The 26,386-nt window shown below is 46.9% G+C and overlaps 1 protein-coding gene across 1 annotated transcript in view; it reads left to right on the forward strand.

The window, feature by feature from the left end:
- The first annotated feature begins 828 nt into the window (after positions 1-828).
- LOC126199597 (loricrin-like) overlaps positions 829-26,386 on the forward strand; it is a 38,544-nt gene continuing 12,986 nt past the window's right edge. The window contains exons 1-2 of the mRNA XM_049936523.1: positions 829-852; positions 4,628-6,193. Coding sequence (XP_049792480.1) covers positions 829-852; positions 4,628-6,193 — 1,590 coding nt within the window. The remainder of the gene's footprint in view (positions 853-4,627; positions 6,194-26,386) is intronic.

Raw genomic sequence — 26,386 nt, forward strand, 5'->3', positions numbered from 1 at the left:
CCAGCCAACCCAACACGAGGCACAGGAATCCGAACAACATTACACTCACGACCGTCAGCCCCCGGTCGATAATCGTGTCGCGCCACAGAGCTGCAATCCTAGTGGCGGTGTCACCTTCAAACCAAATGAGTGAACACAATATTAAGTATGTTTCTACGTACAGCAATTTTCGCATACATGTTATATTCTGGTCGTATTTAACGGCTGCTTGAGACATGTAGATGCAACTAGAACTGAAATTGAGGGTACCAAAGCTAAAACAGAAATACTGAACTCTGTTAAAATATTCTTTTAGAAACGAAAACCCAGCAAAGTAGCCTCAGTTAAATTCTTTTACCGGCGAAAGGACTGAAACAAGTGTCAGTGGGATTGAAAAGCATCTAAAAACATTAAACTTTAACGCAACTCCAGGACCCAATGAAATCCCTATCAGATTCTGCAATGAATTCATAGCTGAGTTACCCCTATATTAACTGTTATCCATCGCCGATACCTCTAACTGGAAAAAACTGGGCCCTGTATGGGACTGAGCTTGTGCTATCTTAACACTGTGCACGCTCTCACTGAAAACAAACGATCAAGAATAATAATTCAGGAGCATAATTACTCTGAAAACCTGTTGAATGATGCAGGACTTAATTACAATAAGAATTATGAGAGCAGGTTAGCAACTGGAGGGCATAGTGTGATGATATTTAAGTTTTAATCAAGCGAGCCAGTCAGTTGACTTAGGAGTGGTTAGAGCACATTAGGCCAGGTGGCACTTTCGGCGGCATACGCAGATCGTGGTGCACAGTGTCAACAGTCAACGGGGTGGGCGGTACCAGCATGGCCTCGAAAGGGAAGGAGCAGGTACAATGATACAAAGGAACGACGACAAAGGTAAGACGCAGTTCTTGTGTGGAGACCCATTCTCTTTGGTTCCTGTGGATGAGTCCATCAGTGGACCCAGCCAAAAGGAATAATAGTCCACAATACATTTTTTGTCGTGGACAGTACGGGAAGTCCTCTTACTTTTTAAAGCAATGTTTGCAGTTTGTCCCCATGAACATAACTCACAACATGAGGTAATCACAAGTGAAGCGAATATATTTTGTTTTATGGTAAGAAGTAAAAGAATTTAAATGCCACTATATATTAAGCCCAATCGACGGAAGGAAAGAGCTAAGAACAGGGACTTTCTCTTTGAGAAAAGTTCCACAACATACCCTGTAGAGATAGCGGAGGTCCCAAACCAAAGATTAAATATCCTTCGCGATATTGCTACGATGGATAAAAAGTAAAACTCAGCACGCGTCGTTCACTAAACCAGCTGATAACTCTAGACGGCAAACATACATTAGAACATAAGTCGGCAAATTGGTAGCACACGGGATATGGACGCTCTATTACGTATCAGAACGGACAACAAGCGAGCTGGGCAGTGCAGAACGAGAGATTCACATGGAACTAGGTGTCGCGGATTGTGAAAGGAACGTGAGTGCTCCAGTGTTAAGACAGACGAGGTTGATTTTATTGAGGGCAGCCAAGAAGGCACCTGTGGGACAGACTCTGGAAGAGCCCAAAAGGAGATCTTGTGCATTAAAGTCACTGAGCAGCAAAAAGGGCTGATGGAGGTTACCAATAAGTCGGAGGAAGTCCTGCCTGGTGACACCAGATGACGGGGATGCAGAAGTTGCAAAGATAAAAGGTAAAACGAGGAAAGAATGCAAACCAACACCTTACAGTCGAGTTTTCAGCAAGATGGTCTAGCTATGATCATCATCCTGGATCAGCAGTGTAACTCGCCATGAGATGGTATGCCGTCTTCGAGCGGGGAGGGGGTCAAGCATACTGGAAGGAAATGAGAGGTTAAAGCCCTCGCAATGACGCAATTTAGTTTCATGGACACAGAAAACAAGTGGACACTGCCATTCCAAGCGCAGCCGTAATTCTACATTGTGTGATCTAATGCCGCTTATTTTCACTAGACAATAGTCATTAACAGGCATTTGGGAGGAGGGCATAAATGAAGGATAGTCTCCTCAGCAGCTGCTAAGTGCCAACCTTCGAAGATTCATTGCTATAGGGCGCAGAGTTTGGAAGATCCTGCTGAACGAGGTTTACAGAGGCGTTGGCATTCTCACTGGGTCAGCCTGTAGATTACAGGGTGGAACTGGTATGCAGTGCACACCGGCAAAATGTGAATATGACTTTTGTCCTTTCCAGGCTGCCACTTGTCCAACAGGTGGTTTCGCCACTGGAGCCTAAGATTTGGTGGCTTGTTGCACAGCTGGAAGAGATACTGGGCTATTTTACAACTGCTGTGTTGAACTGGAGATCACGAGCGTGTGGCCATGTCCTTTGTGGATCAAGGCGTAGCAAGAATGGCACTAAGTGCCGGATGGTAAGATGCAGGGCTTTTGACTATTAAACACTTGCGAGTGACAGGGTAAAGCAGCCTTTCCCTCACCCAGATCTCCCGAATGGCCCCTCGTCAAGATACATGGGACACCCACGGGATGAGGTGGCATTGTCACCATGACGATTGATACAGCGGGGAGAAGGAGGCGGGCAATAGCCCTCGTGAGCATCCCCACAAGTAACACATTTGGCCGTGTTTTTATAGGACACGAGAGTGTGAGTAACGTTGGTAGCAACGCATCGGGCTTGGGAGGTAAAAACGTTGTTATTACTTAAAAACTGAAATTTCAATAGTAAATCTCTCCGTAATGCACAACATCTCTCTTAATGTCTGGCAGTGGAGTTTGTTTAGCATCTCCGTAACGCTCTCTCGCCAGCTAAACGATCCCGTGACGAACGCGCCGCTCTTCGTTGGATCTTTATCTTCTCTACCAGCTCTACCTGATAGGGATCCCTGATAGATGAAAATACTCCAGAATCGGACGAACAAGCGCCTTATAAGCTACTTCCTTCGTGGATGAGTTAAATTTCCTTAATATTCTTCCGATGAATTTGAGTCTTGTGTGCTTTTCCCACTATATGTTTTATATGTTAATTCCACTTAAGGTCGCTTTGGATAGTTACGCCTAGTTATTTTATGGCAGATGCTATTTCCAGCATTTTATCATCAATAGTGTAGCTGGACAGTAGTGGACTTCTATTCCTATGTATGCGCTGTAAGAGTAATGTCCTATAGGAGTGGTCAGCAGAGTTTTGCAGGTTCTAGAAGTGCAGCTGGCCAGCAAGGACGCATGTAGGTCAGTTCAAGTGCCACCCACCCCTTTCAAACAGCCACCTACTGTGACAGTGAGTTATTGCCAACAATCTGTTGTCCTTCAGAGGCGAGCGATGAAATTTCTGCAGCAGCACGGTCTGATTCAGAGTGAAAGTTAATGAGATAGCCGAGGGTATCAGAAAGGTTACAAGTAGTTGGAAGAAAGCACACGTCACAAACAAGTGCAGTAGTTGGTTGGTTGTTGAGGGGAGGAGTCACTAAATAGTGACGTCACTGGTCACGTGATAGATAAACTAAGAGGAACAACAGACACCACAATCCAGTCAACACCCAACAGAGTCAAAAGGAATGTCGGGGTGGCGAGACGAGTGAAGAACGGGTGGCGGGGAGGGGAGTTGGGGAAGGGTGACATACCACAAAGGCGCTACGCAACGTTGTGTTTGCGACAACGCCAGCAGAATAAGACAAGAAAAGAGGGGAAAAATGGTACACTAGACCAAGCAAAACGTGGGGAAAAGCGGGAGGAAAACGTAGCTAGTGTTGAGTTAGAAGAAAGGCTTCTCAAACCAGTGCCAACGCTAACCAAAGATCTCTAATTCCGGATGAAATTGCAGGTATTTAATTCTTTTTGGACAAACCATTTTCAAAAAGAAAACCGAGGGCAGACATAGCTATGCGAGAGTCATTCGCTAAAAACCAGGAAAAGAAAGGTGGGAGGGCACATTTATTGTTACAGACCAAAAGACAGGGGCAATCGAGCGAAATAAAGATCTTGAGGGTGGCCCCAAAATGACAAGGAGGCAGCACATGGGTCAATACAAAGATAGCGAAGGCTGGTAGGTTCCTGCTGGGAGAGGTTAAGGGAATAATGGCACATTGGCAGGTCCCCTTGATCACACAGTTTATTGGACAAGTGGGTGGGACCCCATCAGTCTGCTCATGACTGAGCAAAAATTGACGAAGCCACAAATCCATCTCCAGAAGGGTAATGGACAATGATACCCACAAACGCGTCTGATCTTCATTCAGATTTGGGAAGGTGACGTATGATACCTAATGTTCGAGATGTACCTCTCCCTAAACTCCTGTTTCCGTCGTCTTGTAAGTTGGAGAATGCGGGCACACAGCCGTTTAAAAGCTGTTAAGTGCTCTATAGAAGGGTGCCGCTTATGTCACTGTAGAGTTCGCCAACGCTCTTTAATAGCCTCCGCGATTTCCGGCGACCACCAAGGTGGTGACTTTCGCTGGGGCACCCTAAAGAACAAGGGATCGTATTTTCCGCCGCTGAAACGATCGTTCTTGTGACCTGTTGAACCACCACATCGATGGTACCATGTGGGGGGAGATTCAACGGTGAGAGGTGAAAGCTTCCCTGTCTGCTTTGTTTAAACACCATCTGGTAGTCGTCTGGGGAGTGAAAGGAAGATGGGTTAGTGGTCATCACCGCAGAGGGGGTGCAGAGGGGGTGCAGAGGGGGTGCAGAGGGGGTGCAGAGGGGGTGCAGAGGGGGTGCAGAGGGGGTGCAGAGGGGGTGCAGAGGGGGTGCAGAGGGGGTGCAGAGGGGGTGCAGAGGGGGTGCAGAGGGGGTGCAGAGGGGGTGCAGAGGGGGTGCAGAGGGGGTGCAGAGGGGGTGCAGAGGGGGTGCAGAGGGGGTGCAGAGGGGGTGCAGAGGGGGTGCAGAGGGGGTGCAGAGGGGGTGCAGAGGGGGTGCAGAGGGGGTGCAGAGGGGGTGCAGAGGGGGTGCAGAGGGGGTGCAGAGGGGGTGCAGAGGGGGTGCAGAGGGGGTGCAGAGGGGGTGCAGAGGGGGTGCAGAGGGGGTGCAGAGGGGGTGCAGAGGGGGTGCAGAGGGGGTGCAGAGGGGGTGCAGAGGGGGTGCAGAGGGGGTGCAGAGGGGGTGCAGAGGGGGTGCAGAGGGGGTGCAGAGGGGGTGCAGAGGGGGTGCAGAGGGGGTGCAGAGGGGGTGCAGAGGGGGTGCAGAGGGGTGCAGAGGGGGTGCAGAGGGGGTGCAGAGGGGGTGCAGAGGGGGTGCAGAGGGGGTGCAGAGGGGGTGCAGAGGGGGTGCAGAGGGGGTGCAGAGGGGGTGCAGAGGGGGTGCAGAGGGGGTGCAGAGGGGGTGCAGAGGGGGTGCAGAGGGGGTGCAGAGGGGGTGCAGAGGGGGTGCAGAGGGGGTGCAGAGGGGGTGCAGAGGGGGTGCAGAGGGGGTGCAGAGGGGGTGCAGAGGGGGTGCAGAGGGGGTGCAGAGGGGGTGCAGAGGGGGTGCAGAGGGGGTGCAGAGGGGGTGCAGAGGGGGTGCAGAGGGGGTGCAGAGGGGGTGCAGAGGGGGTGCAGAGGGGGTGCAGAGGGGGTGCAGAGGGGGTGCAGAGGGGGTGCAGAGGGGGTGCAGAGGGGGTGCAGAGGGGGTGCAGAGGGGGTGCAGAGGGGGTGCAGAGGGGGTGCAGAGGGGGTGCAGAGGGGGTGCAGAGGGGGTGCAGAGGGGGTGCAGAGGGGGTGCAGAGGGGGTGCAGAGGGGGTGCAGAGGGGGTGCAGAGGGGGTGCAGAGGGGGTGCAGAGGGGGTGCAGAGGGGGTGCAGAGGGGGTGCAGAGGGGGTGCAGAGGGGGTGCAGAGGGGGTGCAGAGGGGGTGCAGAGGGGGTGCAGAGGGGGTGCAGAGGGGGTGCAGAGGGGGTGCAGAGGGGGTGCAGAGGGGGTGCAGAGGGGGTGCAGAGGGGGTGCAGAGGGGGTGCAGAGGGGGTGCAGAGGGGGTGCAGAGGGGGTGCAGAGGGGGTGCAGAGGGGGTGCAGAGGGGGTGCAGAGGGGGTGCAGAGGGGGTGCAGAGGGGGTGCAGAGGGGGTGCAGAGGGGGTGCAGAGGGGGTGCAGAGGGGGTGCAGAGGGGGTGCAGAGGGGGTGCAGAGGGGGTGCAGAGGGGGTGCAGAGGGGGTGCAGAGGGGGTGCAGAGGGGGTGCAGAGGGGGTGCAGAGGGGGTGCAGAGGGGGTGCAGAGGGGGTGCAGAGGGGGTGCAGAGGGGGTGCAGAGGGGGTGCAGAGGGGGTGCAGAGGGGGTGCAGAGGGGGTGCAGAGGGGGGGGGGAGCTAGGACAGGAAAGGAAGGGCACAGAAAAGGGGATGCAGCTGTGGAAGGTAAAAGGGCCGTAACATCTTGTGTCTCCTTGTTTGCCACGCACAAACTCTCGAAATAGCCCTACATCCCCTTCAAGCAGGGGGGCGGGGGTGGGGGGGGGTTGGAGGGGTAGGACAAGAATTTTATTTATACGCCAAGTTCCGTAGGACCAAATTGAGGAGCAAATCTCGAAGGTCATGGAACGTGTCAGTACATGAAATTACAACATAAAAGTAATAACATAAAAATAAATGTTCATGAACCTGAAAGAAGTCAGTCCGTAAGTTTAAGTAAACGCTATCAGCAATGCAATAAGAATTAGCTTAATTTTTCAAGGAAATCCTCGATGGAATGGAGTGACCCATGAGGAAATTTTCAGTTTCGATTTGAAAGCGCGTGGGTTACTGCTAAGATTTTTGAATTCGAGTGGCAACTTATTGAAAATGGATGCAGCAGGATACTGCACACCTTTTTGCACAACAGTTAAGGAAGTCCGATCCAAATGCAGGTTTGATTTCTGCAGAGTATCAACCGAGTGAAAGCTGCTTATTCTTGGGAATAAGCTAATATTGTTAACAAGAAATGACAGTAAGGAATATACGAGTATATATTGAGGCCAATGTCAAAATACCCTGACTCGAACAGAGGTCAGCAAGAGGTTCGTGAACTCTCACCACTTATTGGCGTTTATGAGGCAAAAATATCCTAGTAGAATGAGTTACCCCAAAATATAATACCATACGACGTAAGCAGATGAAAATAAGCAAAGTAGACTAATTTTCGTGTCGAGGTATCACTCACTTTTGATACCGTTCGAATAGAAAAAAATGGCAATATTAAGTCTTTGAACAAGATCCTGAACATGGGCTTTCCACGACAGCTTACTATCTGAACACCTAGATATTTGAACTGTTCAGTTTCACTAATCATATGCCCGTTCTGTGAAATTAAAACGTCAGGTTTTGTTGAACTGTGTGTTAGAATCTGTAAACACTGGGTCTTACCGTTATTTAACGTTAGTTTATTTTCTACAAGCCATTAACTGATGTCATGTACTGCACTATTTGAAACCGAGCCAATGTTGCACATAACATCCTTTACTACCAAGCTAGTGTCATCAGCAAACAAATATTTTAGAGTTACCCATAATACCAGAGGGCGTATCATTTATATAATTAACAGGAGCGACCCCAACACTGATCCCTGGGGCACCTCCCACTTGACAGTACCCCACTCCGATCCCACATCACAGCCGTTTTCAACATAGTTAATAATGACCTTTTGCTGCCTGTTGCTAAAGTAAGAGGTGAACCAATTGTGAGCTACTCCCTGTAATCTGTAATGGTACAACGTCTGGAGCAATATTGTGAGATCAACACAGTCCAATGCCTTTGTTAAATAAAAAAATACGCCAAGCGTTCGAAACGTTTTGTTTAGAGCATCCAGTACCTCACAGAGAAAAGAGAATAGCATTTTCAGTCGTTAAACGGACTTCTAAAGCCGAACTGTGCATTTGATAGCAAATCGTGTGATGTAAAACCAATTATCCTTACAGCCTTTTCAATAACTTTTGCAAACACTGATGGCATAGAAATAGGTCTATAATTATCTACACTATCCCTTTCTCCCTTTTTGTAAAGCAGATTTAGTATTGAGTACTTTAATCGCTCAGGCAACTGACCATTCCTAAAGGAAAAATGACATATGGCTAAATACAGGGCTAACATGTGCAGCACAGTACTTTAATATTTTGCTAGACACCCCCTCATAACCATGTGAGTCCTTAGTCTTCAGTGATTTAATTATTGACTCAAGCTCCCTCTTGTCTGTATCACAAATGATTATTTCAGACATCAATCTCAGAATGGCATTTGCCAAGAAAGTTGTATGATTTCCTGTAGAAACTAAATTTTTATTTAATTCACCAGCAATGCTCAGAAAATGACTTAAATACTGTACATATATCTGATTTATCAGTATCAAAAATATTTTTACTGTGAACTGACTTTATATCGTCTACCTTGTGCTGCTGACCAGAGACTTCTTTCACAACTGACCATATGGTTTTAATTTAATCCTGTGAATTAGCTATTCTATTTGCATACCACATACTCTTTGCCTTCATAGTAACATTTCTAAGCACCTTACAATATTGTTTGTAATGGGCTACTGTAGCTTGATTGTGACTGCTAACATTTTAATATAATTCCCACCTTGTTCTACATGATATCCTTATCCCACTAGTCAGACACCTGGGCTTCCCATTACTGCTAGTACCCCGTTTAGAATGTTCTAATGGAAAGCAACTCTCGAAGAGCATGTGAAATGTGTTATGGAAAACATTGTATTTATCATCTATGTTATTGACACTATAAACATGCTGCCACTTGTTCCTTGAAAAATTTTAAAAACCCTATTGCCGTTGGATTAACTTTCCTACGTAGTTTGTAATTAAATATGAGATTGGTTTGAGTACAAAAACCTTTTACTGTTAAAATTTGTGTCTCATGGTCTGAAAGGCCATTCACGCTTTTAATAACAGAATGCCTGTCTAGTTGGTTCAAAAGGCTCTGAGCAGTATAGGACTTAACAGCTGAGGTCATCAGTCCCCCAGAACTAAGAACTACTTAAACCTAACTAATCTAAGGACATCACACACATCCATGCCCGAGGCAGGATTCGAACCTGCGACCGTAGCGGCTGCGCGGTTCCAGACTGAAGTGCGTAGAACCACTCTGCCACCACGGCCGGCGCCCGTCTAGTAATGAAGAATGAATAAAAATAATAGGCTTGAAGTAATCCACAAAATTACCGTCCAGTATCCTTGTCATCGGTTTGCTGTAGAAACTTTGAACAAATTTTGTTCTCAAACAACGAGGTGTTAACAGAAAAACCTCCAAGGCAACCTGTATGGATTCCACTAACATCAAGTGTGTGCAATCCAACTCACGTTTCACATTACATCATGGAAACCACGGTCCAAGGCAGATGCAGTATATCTAGATTTCGGAAAACTATCTGATTCAGTACCACACCTATGCTTACTGTCAAAAGTAAGATATTATGGGGTATCATTCCAATTTTGTGACTATCTCTGATAGGGAGATCACAGCGTGTTATCTTCGATGGATTGGTTGGTTGGTTTAAAAGGGGGGGTCAAAACACCGAGGTCATCGGTCCCTTGTTCCTGGTAAAATAATTACTCAAGGGAAAGAAGGAAAGAAACGAGATGAACAGGATCAAGGAAGAACCAGAAGAAAGATAGGGCACCCAACACTACCATGGACAAAACAGGAAAAGAAAACTACAGAGAAGCAAGAAACAGGTAGAAGGGGTAAAGAACAAGATATCAGATGACCGTGGCTGGCCGACCACGAGACTAAAAGGGAAAAGCCAGCCACTCTGCTACACATTAAAACATCCATCCTAAAAGCAATAGAGTGGAGAACACAAAGGGCAAAAGACATGCACTAAAACTTACATAGAATGAAGAAACTCACCGCCACGTATAAAACGCAAAACTAAATTGCGAGCTAAAATTAATGGCAACGAGTCCGGAAACTGAAGACTGTTGCAGGGCAGCCAAAGGAGGACAGTTCACCAAGATATGGACCACTGTCAGCCGGGCGCCGCACCGACACTGAGGTGGATCATCACGGCATGGGATGTAGCCATGTCACACCCAAGTGTGGCCAATGTGGAGCCTGCAGAGAACCACAGAGTCCCTGCCACAGGACCACATGGAGGACTGCCACACATTCGTAGTCTCCTCAATGGCACCCAGTTTGTTGTGCCTGCTGAAGTTATGCCATTTCGTCTCCCAAAGCCACAAAACCTAGCAGGGTAGTACCGAACACAGGTCAGTTGGAGAGAAGCCGATCTCCATGAACTGCTACCGCGTAGCCTGTTTGGCCAGCCTGCCGGCAAGTTCGTTGCCTGAGATTCCGACGTGATCTGAGGTCCCAACAAACACCACTGAATGAGTGGACCGTTCCAGTGCATAGATGGAATCATGGATGGTCGCTACTAGAAAATTACGAGGGTAGCACTGGTTGAGAGCTTGTAGGCTGCTCAGGGAGTCTACAGACAGAAGAAACGAGTGCCCAGGTCATGAAAAGATGTGCTAGAGGGCACGAGATATAACCACCAGATCGGCAGTGAAAACACTACAAGCATCTGGCAAGGAATGCTGTTCAATATGTCCTCCACGGACACACGCGAAGCCGACGTGAGTATCAGCCATCGAGCTGTCTGTGGAAACCACTTCGTGGCCTCAGTACATGCCTAGAATCGTGAGGAACTGACAGCGGATAGCTGCGGGGTTAACTGCGTGCTTAGGGCCATGCGAAAGGTCCAGGCAAAGCCGCGGCCTAGGTGTACACCATGGTGGTGTACGTGAATGGACCTCAAGTACAGGTGGTAAAGGCAAGGATCCAGTTTGGAAAGAAGGGATCGGACACGAACTACAATTGGAAGCCCTGACCTGGGCCGCCGGTTGCGGGAGATGAACTGCCGTGGGTGGGAAAAGGAGACCGTGATCGGATGCGCAGGGGAATTACGAACGTGTGCAGCGTAACTGGCGAGCAGCTGTGAACGCCAAACTTGCAATTGAGGGACTCTTACCACCGCAAGGACGCTCGTCACCATACGCGTCCTAATAACTCCTGTCGCTAGGCGAATGCCACAGTGATCCACTGCGTGCAGTAAACGCAGCGCATAGGGCGCTGCCGAACCGTAAACCAGACTCCCATAGTCAAGCTGCGTTTGAACAAGGGCTCTGTAGAGCTGCAGCAGCGTAGAGCTATCTGCATCCCATTTGTTGCTGCTCAGGTGGCAGAGGGCATTGAGGTGCTGCCAGGACTTCCGCTTAAGCTGGCGAAGGTGAGGTGCCCACGTCAATCGGGTGTCGAAAACCAGTCCTAGGAATCGATTTGTCCAGTACTGATGGAGCAGTACTAAATGCGGAAGTCTGTTTACAGAGTTGAGACAGACGGCGCAACAGCTGCTGCTAGACCATTAATGGCCATTGAAAGTAGCCCTCCAGAGCCCCAGTCTCCTGGAAGGAGGGGGGGGGGGGTGGGAGTGTGGGAACTATGGGAGTCACTAACTTGGACACGAAGTACGAAGCGAGAGGAAATTTCGGTTAAAAATCAGGAGTGGGTCTCTGAGAACCCGCTCGTATAATATGGCAAGGATATTATATCGGCAGGTGGTGTCATATGCTTTTCGTAAATCAAAAAAAGGCGGCAACCAGGAGTTAGCGTCTAGAGAAGGCTGTTCTGATGGCAGAGCCACTGGCGAAGTGACTCCAGGACCCAACCCAACCGCCAACACACTATACGTTTCGGCAGCTTACAAATAACGTTGGTGAGGCTGATGGCTATCCACATCAAGCGGGTTTTTACCGGGTTTGAGCACCGGAATGATGCTGCTCTCCCGCCACTGGGATGGAAAGACGCCATCGCATCAGATCCGGCTGAAGACAGATGTCGCTTGTAGTCAGATGAGAGATTTTTTATCATGACTGTGGATCCGATCTGGCCCAGGGGATGTGTCGGGGCAATGTGCAAGGGCACCGAGGAGCTCCCATCTTGTAAATGGGGCGTTATAGGATTCACTGTTGTGTGTAGTGAACTAGAGGACTTTCCCTTCCAGCCGCCGTTTGTGAGTGCGAAAGGCTGTGGGGTAATTTTGCGATGCTGAGGCTCGAGCATAGTGCTCAAAGTGCTCGGTAATTACGTTTGCGTCTGTAGATAACACGCCATTTATGTTAACATCGGGAACACCCGTTGGGGTCTGATACCCGAAAACATGTTTCATCTTTGCCCAGGCTTGGGAAGGTGACGTATGGCACCCAATGGTCGAGACATTACTTTCTCAACACTCCTGCTTCCGCCGATTGATAAGTTTGTGAATGCAGGCATGGAGCGGTTTAAATGCTATGAGGTGCTCCAGGAAAGGATACCGCTTATGAAGCTGTAGAGCTCGTCGACGCTCCTTAATTTCTTCAGCGACCTCCGGCGACCACCAAGGGACTGGCTTTCACTGGGGAAACCTAAAGGGCGAGAGACCGCGTTTTCTTCCACAAATGATTGTTGTTACCTACTCAACCACCTCATCGATGTTACCATGTGGAGGAGATTCAGCAATGACTGCAGAGGTGAAAAATTCCCAGTGCGCCTTGTTTAAAACCTATCTCGGCAGGCGTCCGTGTGCCTGACGCCGGGGCCGTGAAACGAAGATGGGGAAGTGGTAACTACCACACAGATCGTCATGTGCTCTTCAGTGGATAGATGGGAGAAGTCCTGGGCTGCAAACTGATAAATCAACGGCCGAGTAACTACCTTGAGCCACACTGCAATGTGTGATGGCCCCAGTATTTAAGATGCAGAGGTCGACATCTCTGCCTCGGCCAGTAAGCATGCTGCCACCTCACAAGGGGTTATGGGCATTAAAATCTCCCAAAAGTAGGAAAGGTTTAGGGAATTAATCAGTGCAGTTAATACATTCAGGGGTACTACACCATCTGGAGGAAGATATACATTGCAGTCAGTTATTCCCTGTGTCCCTGTGTCATTCTGATAGGCACAGCTTGAAGAGTGGTTTGAAGGGGCACAGGTTCAAAACAGACATAAATGTAAACTCCATGTGACAATTACAGTCTCAACGGTTCCTTTAGTATCCCTTATAGCCATCGAAGGCAGGGGTCCACGTTGCCAGGCACCAGGTTTCTCTGAAGGCTATGCAGAAAGTAGGTGTAAAGCTGAACAGCTGCCACAACTCAGCCAGGCGGTGGATAAAACCGCCGTAATTCTACTGGAGGATGAAATCGTGAGACTGGGAAGGCATGGAACAGTCTATGACGTAGTTTACTCCTCAGGGTCACCTGCTGTCACCAAATTTTTGCCTGAGCAGTCTACATTTTGTCTGGGTCCAGCGATACCTAGGTCCTCAGTGGACACCAGAATCTCCACCTCATTTGCATACGCAGAGCTTGGAGGGGCAGCAGCCTTCTCAGTAGCTGCAGGGGCAACAGTCTGGATGATTGACTGAGCTGGCCTTGTAGCACTAACCAAAACGGCCTTGCTGTGCTGGTACTGCAAACGGCTGAAAGCAAGGGGAAACTACAGCCATAATTTTTCCCGAGGGCATGCAGCTTTACTGTATGGTTAAATGATGGCGCCCTCTTGGGTAAAATATTCCGGAGGTAAAATAATCCCCCATTCGGATCTCCGGGCGGGGACTACCCAGGAGCACGTCGTTATCAGGAGAAAGAAAAATCTGGCGTTCTACGGATCGGAGCGTGGAATGTCAGATCCCTTAATCGGGCAGGTAGGTTAGAAAATTTAAAAAGGGAAATGGATAAAGTTATATATAGTGGGAATTAGTGAAGTTCGGTGGCAGGAGGAACAAGACTTGGTAAGGCGAATACAAAATCAAATAGGGGTAACGCAGGAGTAGGTTTAAAAATGAATAAAAAATAGGAGTGCGGGTAAGCTACTACAAACAGCATAGTGAACGTATTATTGTGGCCAAGATAGACACAAAGCCCATGCCTACTACAGTAGTACAAGTTTATATGCCAACTAGCTCTGCAGATGACTAAGAAATTGAAGAAATGTATGGTGAGATAAATGAAATTATTCAGGTAGTGAAGGGAGACGAAAATTTAATAGTCATGGGTGACGAATTCGAGCGCAGGAAAAGGGAGAGAAGGAAACATAGTAGGTGAATATGGATTTGGGGTAAGAAATGAAAGAGAAAGCCGCCTGGTAGAATTTTGCACAGAGCATAACTTAATCATTGCTAACACTTGGTTCAAGAATCATAAAAGAAGGTTGTATACATGGAAGAATCCTGGAGATACTAAAAGGTATCAGATTATATAATGGTAAGACACATTTAGGAACCAGATTTTAAATTGTAAGACATTTCCAGGGGCAGATGTGGACTCTGACCACAATCTATTGGTTATGAACTGTAGATTAAAACTGAAGAAACTGCAAAAAGGTGGGAATTTAAGGAGATGGGATCTGGATAAACTGAAAGAACCAGAGGTCGTACAAGAGTTTCAGGGAGAGCATAAGGGAACAATTGACAGGAATGTGGCAAAGAAATACAATAGAAGAATGGGTAGCTCTGACGAATGAAGTAGTGAAGGCAGCAGACGAACAAGTAGGTAAAAAGACGAGGGCTAGTAGAAATCCTTGGGTAACAGAAGAAATATTCAATTTAATTGATGAAAGGAGAAAATATAAAAATGCAGTAAATGAAGCAGGCAAAAAGGAATACAAACGTCTCAAAAATGAGATCGACAGGAAGTGCAAAATGGCTAAGCAGGCATGGCTAGAGGACAAATGTAAGGATGTAGAGGCTTATCTCACTAGGGTAAGATAGATACTGCCTACAGGAAAATTAAAGAGACCTTTGGAGGGAAGACAACCACTTGTATGAATATCAAGAGCTCAGATGGAAACCCAGTTCTAAGCAAAGAAGATGAAATGGGAGATACGATACTGCGTGAAGAGTTTGACAGAGCACTGAAAGACCTGAGTCGAAACAAGGCCCCGGGAGTAGACAACATTCCATTAGAACTACTGGCAGCCTTGGGAGAGCCAGTCCTGACAAAACTCCACCATCTGGTGAGCAAGATGTATGAGACAGCCGAAATACCCTCATACTTCAAGAAGAATATAATAATTCCAATCCCAAAGAAAGCAGGTGTTGACAGATGTGAAAATTACCGAACTATCTGTTTAATAAGTCACAGCTGCAAAATACTAACGCGAATTCTTTACAGACGAATGGAAAAACTTGTAGAAGCCGACCTTGGAGAAGACCAGTTTGGATTCCGTAGAAATGTTGGAACACGTGAGGCAATACTGACCCTACGACTTATCTTAGAAAATAGATTAAGAAAAGGCCAACCTACGTTTGTAGCATTTGTAGACTTTGAGCAAGCAGTAAAGGAAACAAAAGACAAGTTTGGAGTAGGTATTAAAATCCAGCGAGAAGAAATAAAAACTGAGGTTCGCCAATGACATTGTAATTCTGTCAGACGGCAAAGGACTTGGAAGAGCAGTTGAAGGGAATGGACAGTGTCTTGAAAGGAGGATATAAGATGAACAACGAAAACAAAACGAGGATAATGGAATGTAGTCGAATTAAGTCGGGTGATGCTGAGGGAATTAGATTAGGAAATGAGACGCTTACAGTAGTAAAGGAGTTTTGCTATTTGGGGAGCGAAGTAACTGATGGTCGAAGTAGAGAGGATATAAAATGTAAACTGGCAATGGCAAGGAAAGCGTTTCTGAAGAAGAGAAATTTGTTAACATCGTATATAGATTTAAGTGTCAGGAAGTCACTTCTGAAAGTATTTGTATGGAGTGTAGCCATGTATGGAAGTGAAATATGGACGATAAATAGTTTGGACAAGAAGAGAATAGAAGCTTTTGAAATGTGGTGCTACAGAAGAACGTTGAATATTAGGTGGGTAGATCACGTAACTAATGAGGAGGTATTTAATAGGATTGGGGAGAAGAGAAGTTTGTGGCACAACTTGACTAGAAGAAGGGATCGGTTGGTAGGACATGTGCTGAGGCATCAAGGGATCACCAATTTAGCATTGGAGGGCAGCGTGGATGGTAAAAATCGTAGAGGGAGATCAAGAGATGGATACACTAAGCAGATTCAGAAGGATGTAGGCTGCAATAGGTACTGAGAGATGAAGGAGCTTGCACAGGATGGAGTAGCATGGAGAGCTCCATCAAACCAGTGTCAGTACTGAATACAACAACAACAACAACAACAACAACAACAACAACAAACCAACAACAACAACAACAAGCTTTGAGGTAGCAGTGGTGTGGGTGCCACCGCAATTCTCTTTTTCTTGGGGACCTCCTCCTTGGATTTCTCTGTCTGTTCCTTGGATTTCCCTGTGAAGGAGGACTTCAGTCATTCAGTCTCTGGGACTGATGATGAGCATGAAGCCCTGCAACCAGCTGCTTTTGGGCTCTTCACCTACTCACGGGTGTTATCTTTCCCACTAGCACAAACCTGGGAAGGGAGTGACCCAAGGGACCCCTCCTAGCGAGAGCAGCGGAAGAAATTTTATGCTTCTCTGGCTAAGAAGTTAGGATGGACATCCCTGATGGTTGGGGGGTGATGCTCCTGAACTAGATGGTGCAGGAGCAAAAAGGTGGGAAGTGCCCCCCACCATCAAAGGGGCAGGTGTAGTCTTCAAGGCTCAGAAGACTGGTTGCCACAGCTGATGGGGTTAGAACTGTTGTAGCGGTGGTGTAAGACGATGTCAAGCGTACAGGATGTAAGCGTTAAAATTTCCTCTTATCCTCAGTGTAGGTCAGTCAATCTAGGTTCTTGTACTCCACGATTTTTCTTTCTGGAGAATGCTAGTCAGGAGAGCAAGGTGACTCCACAGCTTACACAGATTGGAGGCAGGGCACGTGGAGTATTGGAATGTGATGGGCGTCCACTATCTCGAGATGTAATGTTGGAAGTACAGCGGGAAGAAATATGACCAGACTTCCAACATTTAATGCACCACATTGAGGGATGGAAATAGTGTTTTACATCACAGTGGTAGACCGTTACCTTTACCTTCTCTGGTAAAATGTCACACTTAAAGGCCAAGATGAAGGCAGTGGTGGCAATCTGATTATCCCTCAGACTCTGGTGGACATGCTGGACGAAATGTACTTCTCGCTGCTCAAAATTGGAAATATGATACGCTGGACCATATTTAAGCTCTGATGTGTCGTGATGGTTACAGAAAAATCCCCAGCTTGTTACAAGCTAGTAACGCCCGTGACTGGGCAGAGGATGCTATTTTGAACAAGACTGATCCAGATCTCATTTTAGACAACCCCTCCACCTCCACAAACTTGTCCTTTAAATGTTCAACAAAAAACTTAGGCTTCATCATGAAAGATTCCCCATCAGCTCTCTAACTTACAAGGTACTGGGGCAAGTAAGAGCCGCTACCATCCTTAGCCTGACGTTCCTTCCATGGAGGGTAAAGATTTGGGGTCGTATTTCTGTGCACTGAATTGGTCCCATGAACGCTTTGAGACTGTTGGTGTTTGACCACCAGCAAGAGATGGTGTACTACACTTCATCACGAGTTATCAACCCTGATGCCACCCACTCCGACCAGGGGCCCTCCCCATGGGCGCCACCCAACCACAGCGTAGGCCACCTTGCAGGATAGCCATTGCCAGGAGTCCTGATGCCCCAGAGTGATGGGCATCTACCCCGTGGCACACGTGGGGGTTAACATCACAGGCATCAGCACAGCGATCCCTGTGTGGTCAGGGGGCTACAACCAACAGGGTACATAGCGACCCCACCATAACAGACTAGCTACCAGTCTGGATATCAGGTGCAACCAAGCAAACAAGTCCATTATCATCGTCAGTGTAGATAAAGATACTGCACAGTTTATGGAAAAATCGGACCCAGGAGGGTGACCTCGCCCAACAGTTGAAGAATGAGGAGAAGTGTAGATCCATGTCAAGATGGATTCGATACATTTCAGTGCATGAAGGACATAGTGCACCATGCAATGTGCCCTTCCCCAATTGGCTCGTTCTTCGGGAAAATTTTTAAATATGGAGGTCAAACCCTACAGTGGACCATCGCTAAGGCCGAATTGTGAGAGACTCCTTTTAGTCGCCTCTTACAACAGGCAGGAATACCTCAGGCCTATTCAAACCCCTGGACCCACAGGGGGCCGCTCAGTGAGACAGGTCCATGCAGAACTGCAATAGATGGCAAAATCGTCACCAAAAAGAGCTATAAATGCCTGGTGGGAGACAGGCCATTTTAGGGTTAATGGCAATAGCAAAGAGGGCGACACTCCGGACAGAACCCTGAGGTACACCATTTTCCTGGATAAAGGTTGTCGTAAAAGCAGAACCCACATGTACCTTGAAAACTCGGTCTTGTAAAAATGTCCTAAGAAAAAAGGGCAGGCGCCCAAGGAAGAGTTAAGAGTATGGAGGATCCAGTTCTCCAGCAGGTGTCTTAGGCCTTCTCCGAATCGAAAAACACGGCCACAGTCGGATTCCCACAGAAAACCATTCGTGACATGGGTGGACAAAGTAACGAGATGATGAACTGCAGAACTCCGCGCTCTAAATCCACACTGTGCATTCGTTAGTGAATGGCGCGACTCGAGCCACCACACCAGCGGGGCATGGATCATATGTTCCATCACCTTGCAAACGCAGCTGGTAAGATATGGGGCGGTAGCTAATAAGGTTTTTGTCCTTACCAGGTTTAGGTATGGATATGCCAGCATCCAGAAAATTTACCCTCTGCCCAGATGCAGTTATACATGTTAAGCAGAAAGTGCTCGCCTGCAAGAGAAAGGTGCTGCGACATCTGAATGTGGATGGCGTCTGGCCCTGGGGCGGAGGATCGGAATTAACGGAGCATAATCTAGCTCCCTCATAGTAAAGGCGACATTGTAGCACTCATGATTCAGAGAAAATAAGGGTATCGCCCGAGCCGCCTCCGCTAGTTTCCAATGCAGGAAAGCAGGGTGATAGTGGGAAGAGCTCGAAAGGAGAGCTTGGAACTTCCGCGAAATGGCGGTCCAAGGTGTTAGAGATAGCAATAGGGTCCACGATGACGTCTGTGGCTGTCTGATGCGAAACTGGGGAATGGAGCCGTCGGAGGCTGGCTCACATGACAGAGGAAGGTGTGGCACTGTTAAAAGAACTAGTGGATGAAATTCGGCTAGCTCTTGCTATCCCGAAGAACGCGACAACACTTTGCACGCATCTGTTTATAATATATGCAGTTTGCCAGTGAAGGGAGGCGGTTAACAACGCCGAGACTACGTCTAAACGTGCGAATTGCGTCGCAGCATGCCTCAGTCTACCAAGGGACTGGGACACGACGTGGCAGAGAGGAACTGCGGGTATGGAATATTCTGCAGCAGTAAGTATAACATTTGAGAGAGATTCGACCTTGTGATCACAACTGGGGAAATCTTTTTCTTCTAAGGTCGCCAGGGAGCAGTAAAGGTGCCAGTTAGCCTTAGGAAGCTGCCATTTAGGCGTGCATGTGGATGGGGTAGGAGTCAGCAAATGGATAGCACAGGAAATTGTCGGTCGAGTGTGTCAGAAAGAACGGACCAATCAAGATGAGGGGCAAGCTGGGCAGTGCACAAGGAGATGTCCCAATAGGAATAGATATGCGTGGAGTTGGAGTGGAAAGTGGGTGCTCCAGTGTTAAGGCAGAAGAGGTTAAGTTGGTTAAAAAGGGCAGCCAAGAGGGCACCTCTCTTGACAGGTCCTGGGAGAAGGCATTAAAGTCACTGAGTAGCGAAAATGGGGGGGGGGGGGGGGGGTAGCTCCCAATAAACTGAAGGAAGTCTGCCCCGATAACAGCCTAAGATGGACATATATGGTACACTGGGAAAAAGTCAGATGGGGAAGGAAAAGCCGAACTGCAACAGCTTGAACGTTGGTAGTCGGGTTGACTATGAATGTCTTCCCGCATGAGCAGCACGACGCCCCCATGAGACGGAATGCTGACCTCAGGGGAAAGGTCAAAACGAATCCGTAATAAATCGCTAAGTTAAAGCGGTCGCGAGGGCGCAATTACGTTTCCTGGAAGCACAAGGGATGCTGCAGTGCTAAATGCAGCCATAAATCCTCATTGTGGGACTGAAGGCCGTGAACGTTCCATTGGAGGGCAGTCATGAGGATATGGAGGGGTGTCAACTCGACGGCTGCCAAGTGACAGACTGTAGAGTCGCTACTACAGGACATGGGAGCAGGAGGATCCTGCTCCATGGGAACTACAGAAGCATTTGCTTGCATGTGTGGTCGGTCTATGGAGCACAACGCCGAAAAACGTTGGTGCGCACTGGCGACACGGAGGCTGGCCGGGCCAAGGTATCACCTGCAGGCACCATCGAAGAGGATCTTCGACGTGGCACAGGAGAAGACCATTTGCCTTTGGTGGACTTGTTCGAGCCCTTCTGGTTAGGTTAAGACTGATGTTTGACTGGAGGGATGGAGGAAGTCTTCACAGGAGTAATCCTCCTGTCCTTCCCGGTCTACTGGTTGTGTAGTGGGTGGTTTCGCCTCTTGGTGCGAGTGTGACATCTTGCGACACAGCTAGATGGGGGGATGGCAATGCTACCTTGACACTGGGCGATTTCACAGCCTCAGAGCTGAATTGGAGGTCGCATGTCTCCGTGGCCAATGTCCTTCATGGAGCGAGCCAGTAACTTTTGAGCGACTGGATAAGGCATCTTTTCTTTACCCAGATCTTGAACAGCCCTTCAAGGTGGTTTAGGCAAACATTGTGCAAAGTTAATTTGGACCTATCTTGCATCATTTTTAAAGTTTGGGAAATCTATGTACTGCTTAGCGTGGACATTGTAAGGATGAGGAGTGTAACTTTTAATGACACTTTTCATCTAGATCTCAGTTTTCATAGTACCTGTGCTACCTGTTCAACGAATGCTTTATCGCCTGACAAACTTATTTTTTCAGCTGACCACTGTCCCTACGTCCCTCAACACACCTGACAACTGTCATTCTCTGCTACTTGCTTTGATATGTCAAATGACTGCACTCATCCTGATTTAGTGGTAGGCGGTATACTCAGTGTATCCTGTGTATCGGAGTCTGGAAGTACACCCAGATCTTGTGGAGGACGCATTGTCTTAAGGCTAGTATCGTAACAAGTCTGCTTATGGTTGAGACATACGAGAAGGTAAAAATTAAAGCTTACCAGCCTTATTTTGTGGGATACTACACTTTTCGTTTTTGGCGTTTGTACTTTGCAGTATCTCTTATTTTTACAGCAGGATAAAACTCAGCCACATTCCACTTACACACAGGCTGCCGACATAGCCTGCAGCCGTAGATCGACACCTGTCGATGCACCAACCTTGTCTACCTTCTTCCAAATGAGGACACTTGCACCTGAAATTCGAGATGTTTCAACATGACCCAAGCTTCTGCGTTAATCGGCACCAGCCAGTGGTATTTAAACCCACCACTTCCATCCAATCATCCAACAGCTACGAAAAAGTATGACGTCCAGACTGTGCCAACCAGCACTGTACTTCTGACAGCCACCAGAATCACCTCCAGGATATGAACCACAGACAGCCTGGGCTCCTGGCAGCCGACCCTCCACCACTTCCACGAAGTCCGAGACGCACAGTGAGGTCAAGAAAGTCAGCGCCACGGCTCCCCCATCTGTGAAGTCAGAGTTCAACACACGGCGCAGTCCAGCTAGGCGATCCTCTGTCCCTGGCCACTGGCAGCCGCCCTGCCATCCTGCATAGTGAGCTGGGGTAGCAGACAGCCGTGCTTTGACATCCTCTAAGAACGCGTGCATCGGCATGCTCAAGCCAGCAAACTTTGGTCCGAGAATCATTCCCCGCAGATGCTGCAGACTACTCTTAATCTACATAAGTGCACTGCACGTCACCCCAAGGTGCGTGGCGGAGGCTACCTATTTCAATCTCTGAGTGAGAAAATTGTGTATATGCCTCCTTACGAGCCCTATTTTCTCATCTTTTTGGTCCTTAAGCTAGATGTACTTTGGCAACAGTAGACTCAATCTGCAGTCGGCTTCAAATGCTGGTTCTCTAAATTTTCTCAGCTTTTGTCAAAAAGGACTTCGCCTTAGCTACAGATATTCCCATATGACTCGCTAAAATATCTCCATAATACTCTGACGTTGATCGAACATACTGGTGACAGCTCTAGCAGTTCTACCACGAATTGATTCAGCGTCTTCCTCTAAACCGGCCTATGGGATCGGAAACATTGCGGCAGTATTCAGGAACCGGTCACACTAGTGTTCTCCACAAGGTCTCCTTTACAGGTGGAGGATTCTTTCCTAAAACTCTTCCAATAAACAGAAATTGTTTACGATTGTTAATGAAAGATTTCAGCGAACGTTCTGTGCACATATTTGCACTTTCACCCCTATCCAGACTCGAGCCATTATCACACCTTCCTAAAGACACCTATTACAGTATATCCCCTCACCTGTCCTTAGTATTCTCGTTAGTTCAGGTAAACTGAATGGAAAGGGCTTTTAGAGGAGGATATAAGATGAACATCAATAACAGCAAAACAAGCATAATGGAATGTAGTCGAATTAAATCAGATTATGCCGAGGGAATTAGTTTAGGAAACTAGATACTTAAGGTAGTACATGGGTTTTGCTATTTGGGCAGCAAAATAACTGGTCTCAGTATTGAGGATATAACATACAGACTGGCAATTACAATAAAAGCACTTCCGAAGAAGTGCTATTTGTTAACGTCTATCATAGATTTTAGTGCTAAGAAGTCTTTCTGAAAGTATTTTACTGAGTGTAGGGATATACAGGGTGTTCCATTGATCGTGACCTGGCCAAATATCCCACGAAATAAGCGTCAAACGAAGAAACTACAAAGTACAAAAGTTATCTAGCTTGAAGGTGGAAACCAGATGGCGCTATGGTTGGCCCGCTAGATGGCGCTGCCATAGGTCAAAAGAATGTCAACCGCGTTTTTTTAAATAGGAACCCCCATTTTTTATTAGATATTCGTGTAGCACGTAAAGAAATTTGAATGTTTTAGTTGGACCACTTTTTCGCTTTTTGATAGATGGCGCTGTAATAGTTATAAACATATGGCTCATAATTTTAGACGAACAGTTGGTAACAAGTAGGTTTTTAAAATTAAAATGCAGAACGTAGGTACGTTTGAACATTTTATTTCGAATGTTCCAATGTGATACATGTACCTTTGTGAACTTCTCATTTCTGATAACGCATGCTGTTACAGCGTGATCACCTGTAAATAAATACAATAAATGCTCAAAATGATGCCCGTCAACCTCAATGCATTTGGCAATACGTGTAACGACATTCCTGTCAACAGCTAGTAGTTCGCCTTCCGTAATGTTCGCACACGCATTGACAAAGCGCTGACGCATGTTGTCAGGCGTTGTTGGTGGATCTTTCAACTTTATCAACAGAAAGAAATCCGGGGACGTCAGATCCGCTTAACGTGCGGGCCGTGGTATGTATGGTGCTTCGACGACCAATCCACCTGTCATGAAATATGCTATTCAATACCGCTTCAACCGCACGCGAGCTATGTGCCGGACATCCATCATGTCGGAAGTACATCGTCATTCTGTCATGCAATGTAACATCTTAGTAACATCGGTAGAACATTACGTAGGAAATGAGCATACATTGCACCATTTAGATTGCCATCGATAAAATGGGGCTCAATTATCCTTCCTCCCCTAATGCCGCACCATACATTAACCTGGCAGGGTCGCTGATGTTCCAGTTGTCGCAGCCATCGTGGATTTTCCGTTGCCCAGTAGTGCATATTATGCCAGTTTACGTTACCGCTGTTAGTGAATGACGCTTCGTCGCTAAATAGAACGCGTGCAAAAAATCTGTCATCGTCCCATAATTTCTCTTGTGCCCAGTGATAGAACTGTACACGACGTTCAAAGTCCTCGCCATGCAATTCCTGGTGCATAGAAATATGGTACGGGTGCAATCTATGATTTAGCATTCTCAACACCGACGTTTTTGAAATTCCCGATTCTCGCGCAATTTGTCTGCTACTGATGTGCGGATTAACCGCGACAGCAGCTAAAACACCTACTTGGGCATCATGATTTGTTGCAGGTCGTGGTTGACGTTTCACATGTGGCTGAACACTTCCTGTTTCCTTAAATAACTATCCAGCGAACGGTCCGGCCACTTGGATGATGTCTTCCAGGATACCAAGCAGCATACATAGCACACGCCCGTTGGGCATTTTGATCACAACAGCCGTACATCAACACGATATCGATCTTTTCCGCAATTGGTAAACTGTCCATTTTAACACGGGTAATGTATCACGAAGCAAATTCCGTCCGCACTGGCGGAATGTTACGTGATACCACGTACTTATACGTTTGTGACTATTACAGCGCCATCTATCACAAAGCGAAAAAGTGGTCCTACTAAAACATTCGTATTTCTTTACGTACTACACGAATATGTAATAAATATGAGGGGTTCCTATTTAAAAAAATGCGGTTTATATCCGTTTCACCTATGGCAGCGCCATCTAGCGGGCCAACCACAGCGCCATCTGGTTTCCCCTTCAAGTTAGACGAGTTTCATTCGTTGTTTTTTCGTTTGATGCTTATTTCGTGAGATATTTGGCCCCGTCACTATCAATGGACCACCCTGTATAGAAGTGAAACACGGACGGGGAACCGTTGAGACAGGATAAGAAACTAAGCTTTTGAAATGTGGTGCTCTGGAAGAATGCTGAAGGTTAGATGGGTATATCACGTAACTAATTAAGTACTGAATAGAGCTAATGAGAGAAATTTCTGGCACACCCTGAGTAGAAGAAGGGTTCGGTTAACAGGTCACATTCTGAGATCAAGGGATCACGAATTTAGTATTGGAGGTACTGTGCGGAGTATAGAACTTAGAGGCAGACTAAGTGATGAATACAGTAAGCAGATTCAAAAGGCTTTAGGTTGCAGTAGATATTTGGATGATGGTGGGGCTTGCAGAGGATGGAGTACCAGGGATAGAAACAACAGTTCTAAATTGATGGAAGATTACCCGACGGTTGGTCGGGTGTAAAGAGAATTATGTGGCGACAGATCGTTGTCCTTCGGTCGGACACACTTGAGTTCCGGAGAATCACTACATGCAGGCTACCGTCGCGCCGTCGCGTAGTAATGCAGCTTTCAAACTAAGCTTTAAGAAATGTATTTATAGACTTCTATCACTTGGGTCGTTCTAATCAATATTTCCTCGAACCATTAATGTCTCAGTAAGAGATTGTTTCTCCTCCTAAAGAAACGGAATTTTATCCGTAAGGCAGTATTCATACTGTGAGACCAAGTGTAACGATGGAAAACATTCCACTGCTGTTTTCTCGACACTAGAAGTTCTGCCTTCTCCTTCGACGATTCGAGGTCTGAATGAGACCACCCAATGCCGTATCACTCAGTCAATGAGGTTTATCACTTTGCTCATTAAAATCAGATTCCTGAGACGACGTAGGCTTATCGGGGTGTTCATCTACATTCCGTTCATCTACCTTAAGCTACCTTTTGGTGCAAAATAGCATCTGGTAAACGGTCTGAACATTTTCTAGGTAGAGTAGCATATTGATGGTGTTGACCCCTCCCTCTTCTTCATTGACGAACCTGACTTTGTGCGTGGAGACAAACAGAAATGATACTTATGCGTGTGGTTTGTGGGCTGCCGCCAGACTGCAGTTACAGCAAAATCACTAGTTTTCTTTTTTTGTTTGGTTTAATTTTTCAGCCATTCTCGAGGTATAACTGGACAAGAGTTGCAATGTATACGCGCAGCCCATGACTTCTCTTACCTTCATAGCAAAATAATGCTGACAGTGCTCGCAAGTGGAGAGACTGCGTTTGAGTGAAGTAATTGATATTTATAAATGCAACTAATAACTACGTTTTTCGTAGAGTTTTGAGTCCTCCATTTTTACACGGCAAAAGAACCCTAACATAGTATATTCTGCTTTATTGACAACACAATATGAAAGTCATTGATCTCCAAAGCAAGACCTAAATGGTTATTTTTATGGGGATAGTGATTTTTCAACTCAAATAAGCTATTTTTGAGCCCGAATCATTTTCGTCAATGGATAGTGTTACCGGCGATAATTGCTATAGCGGTCGTCACGAAAATAGGTACCTCAAGATCATCTCGTCCCACAGCATTGTCACTTGGCGATAATTTCAAATGTTAGTAAAAATTCCTAAATAATTGTAGACATTCACTTTTTGTCTAGAATACGATGGAATACTTCCCAAAAGAATTCTTGACAGCTGCTACGAAAAAAACTAACGTTACATCAAATTTTGAAGATACGTTTTGTACTTCAACCTGTAGAGAAAACAGACCTACTTGGGCTGAAATTAGTATACCCTTATCTACCTACTAACATACGCCCACTAACAGTGGGCCACATTTGTAGAATTCACAACAGCAGACTTATTATATGACTGCCCAATATTGTAAATTCAATGATGGTCGTAATCTTGTTAAAGGG

This window comes from Schistocerca nitens, chromosome 8 (assembly GCF_023898315.1).
Source record: "Schistocerca nitens isolate TAMUIC-IGC-003100 chromosome 8, iqSchNite1.1, whole genome shotgun sequence".
Classification (NCBI taxonomy): Eukaryota; Metazoa; Arthropoda; class Insecta; order Orthoptera; family Acrididae; genus Schistocerca; species Schistocerca nitens.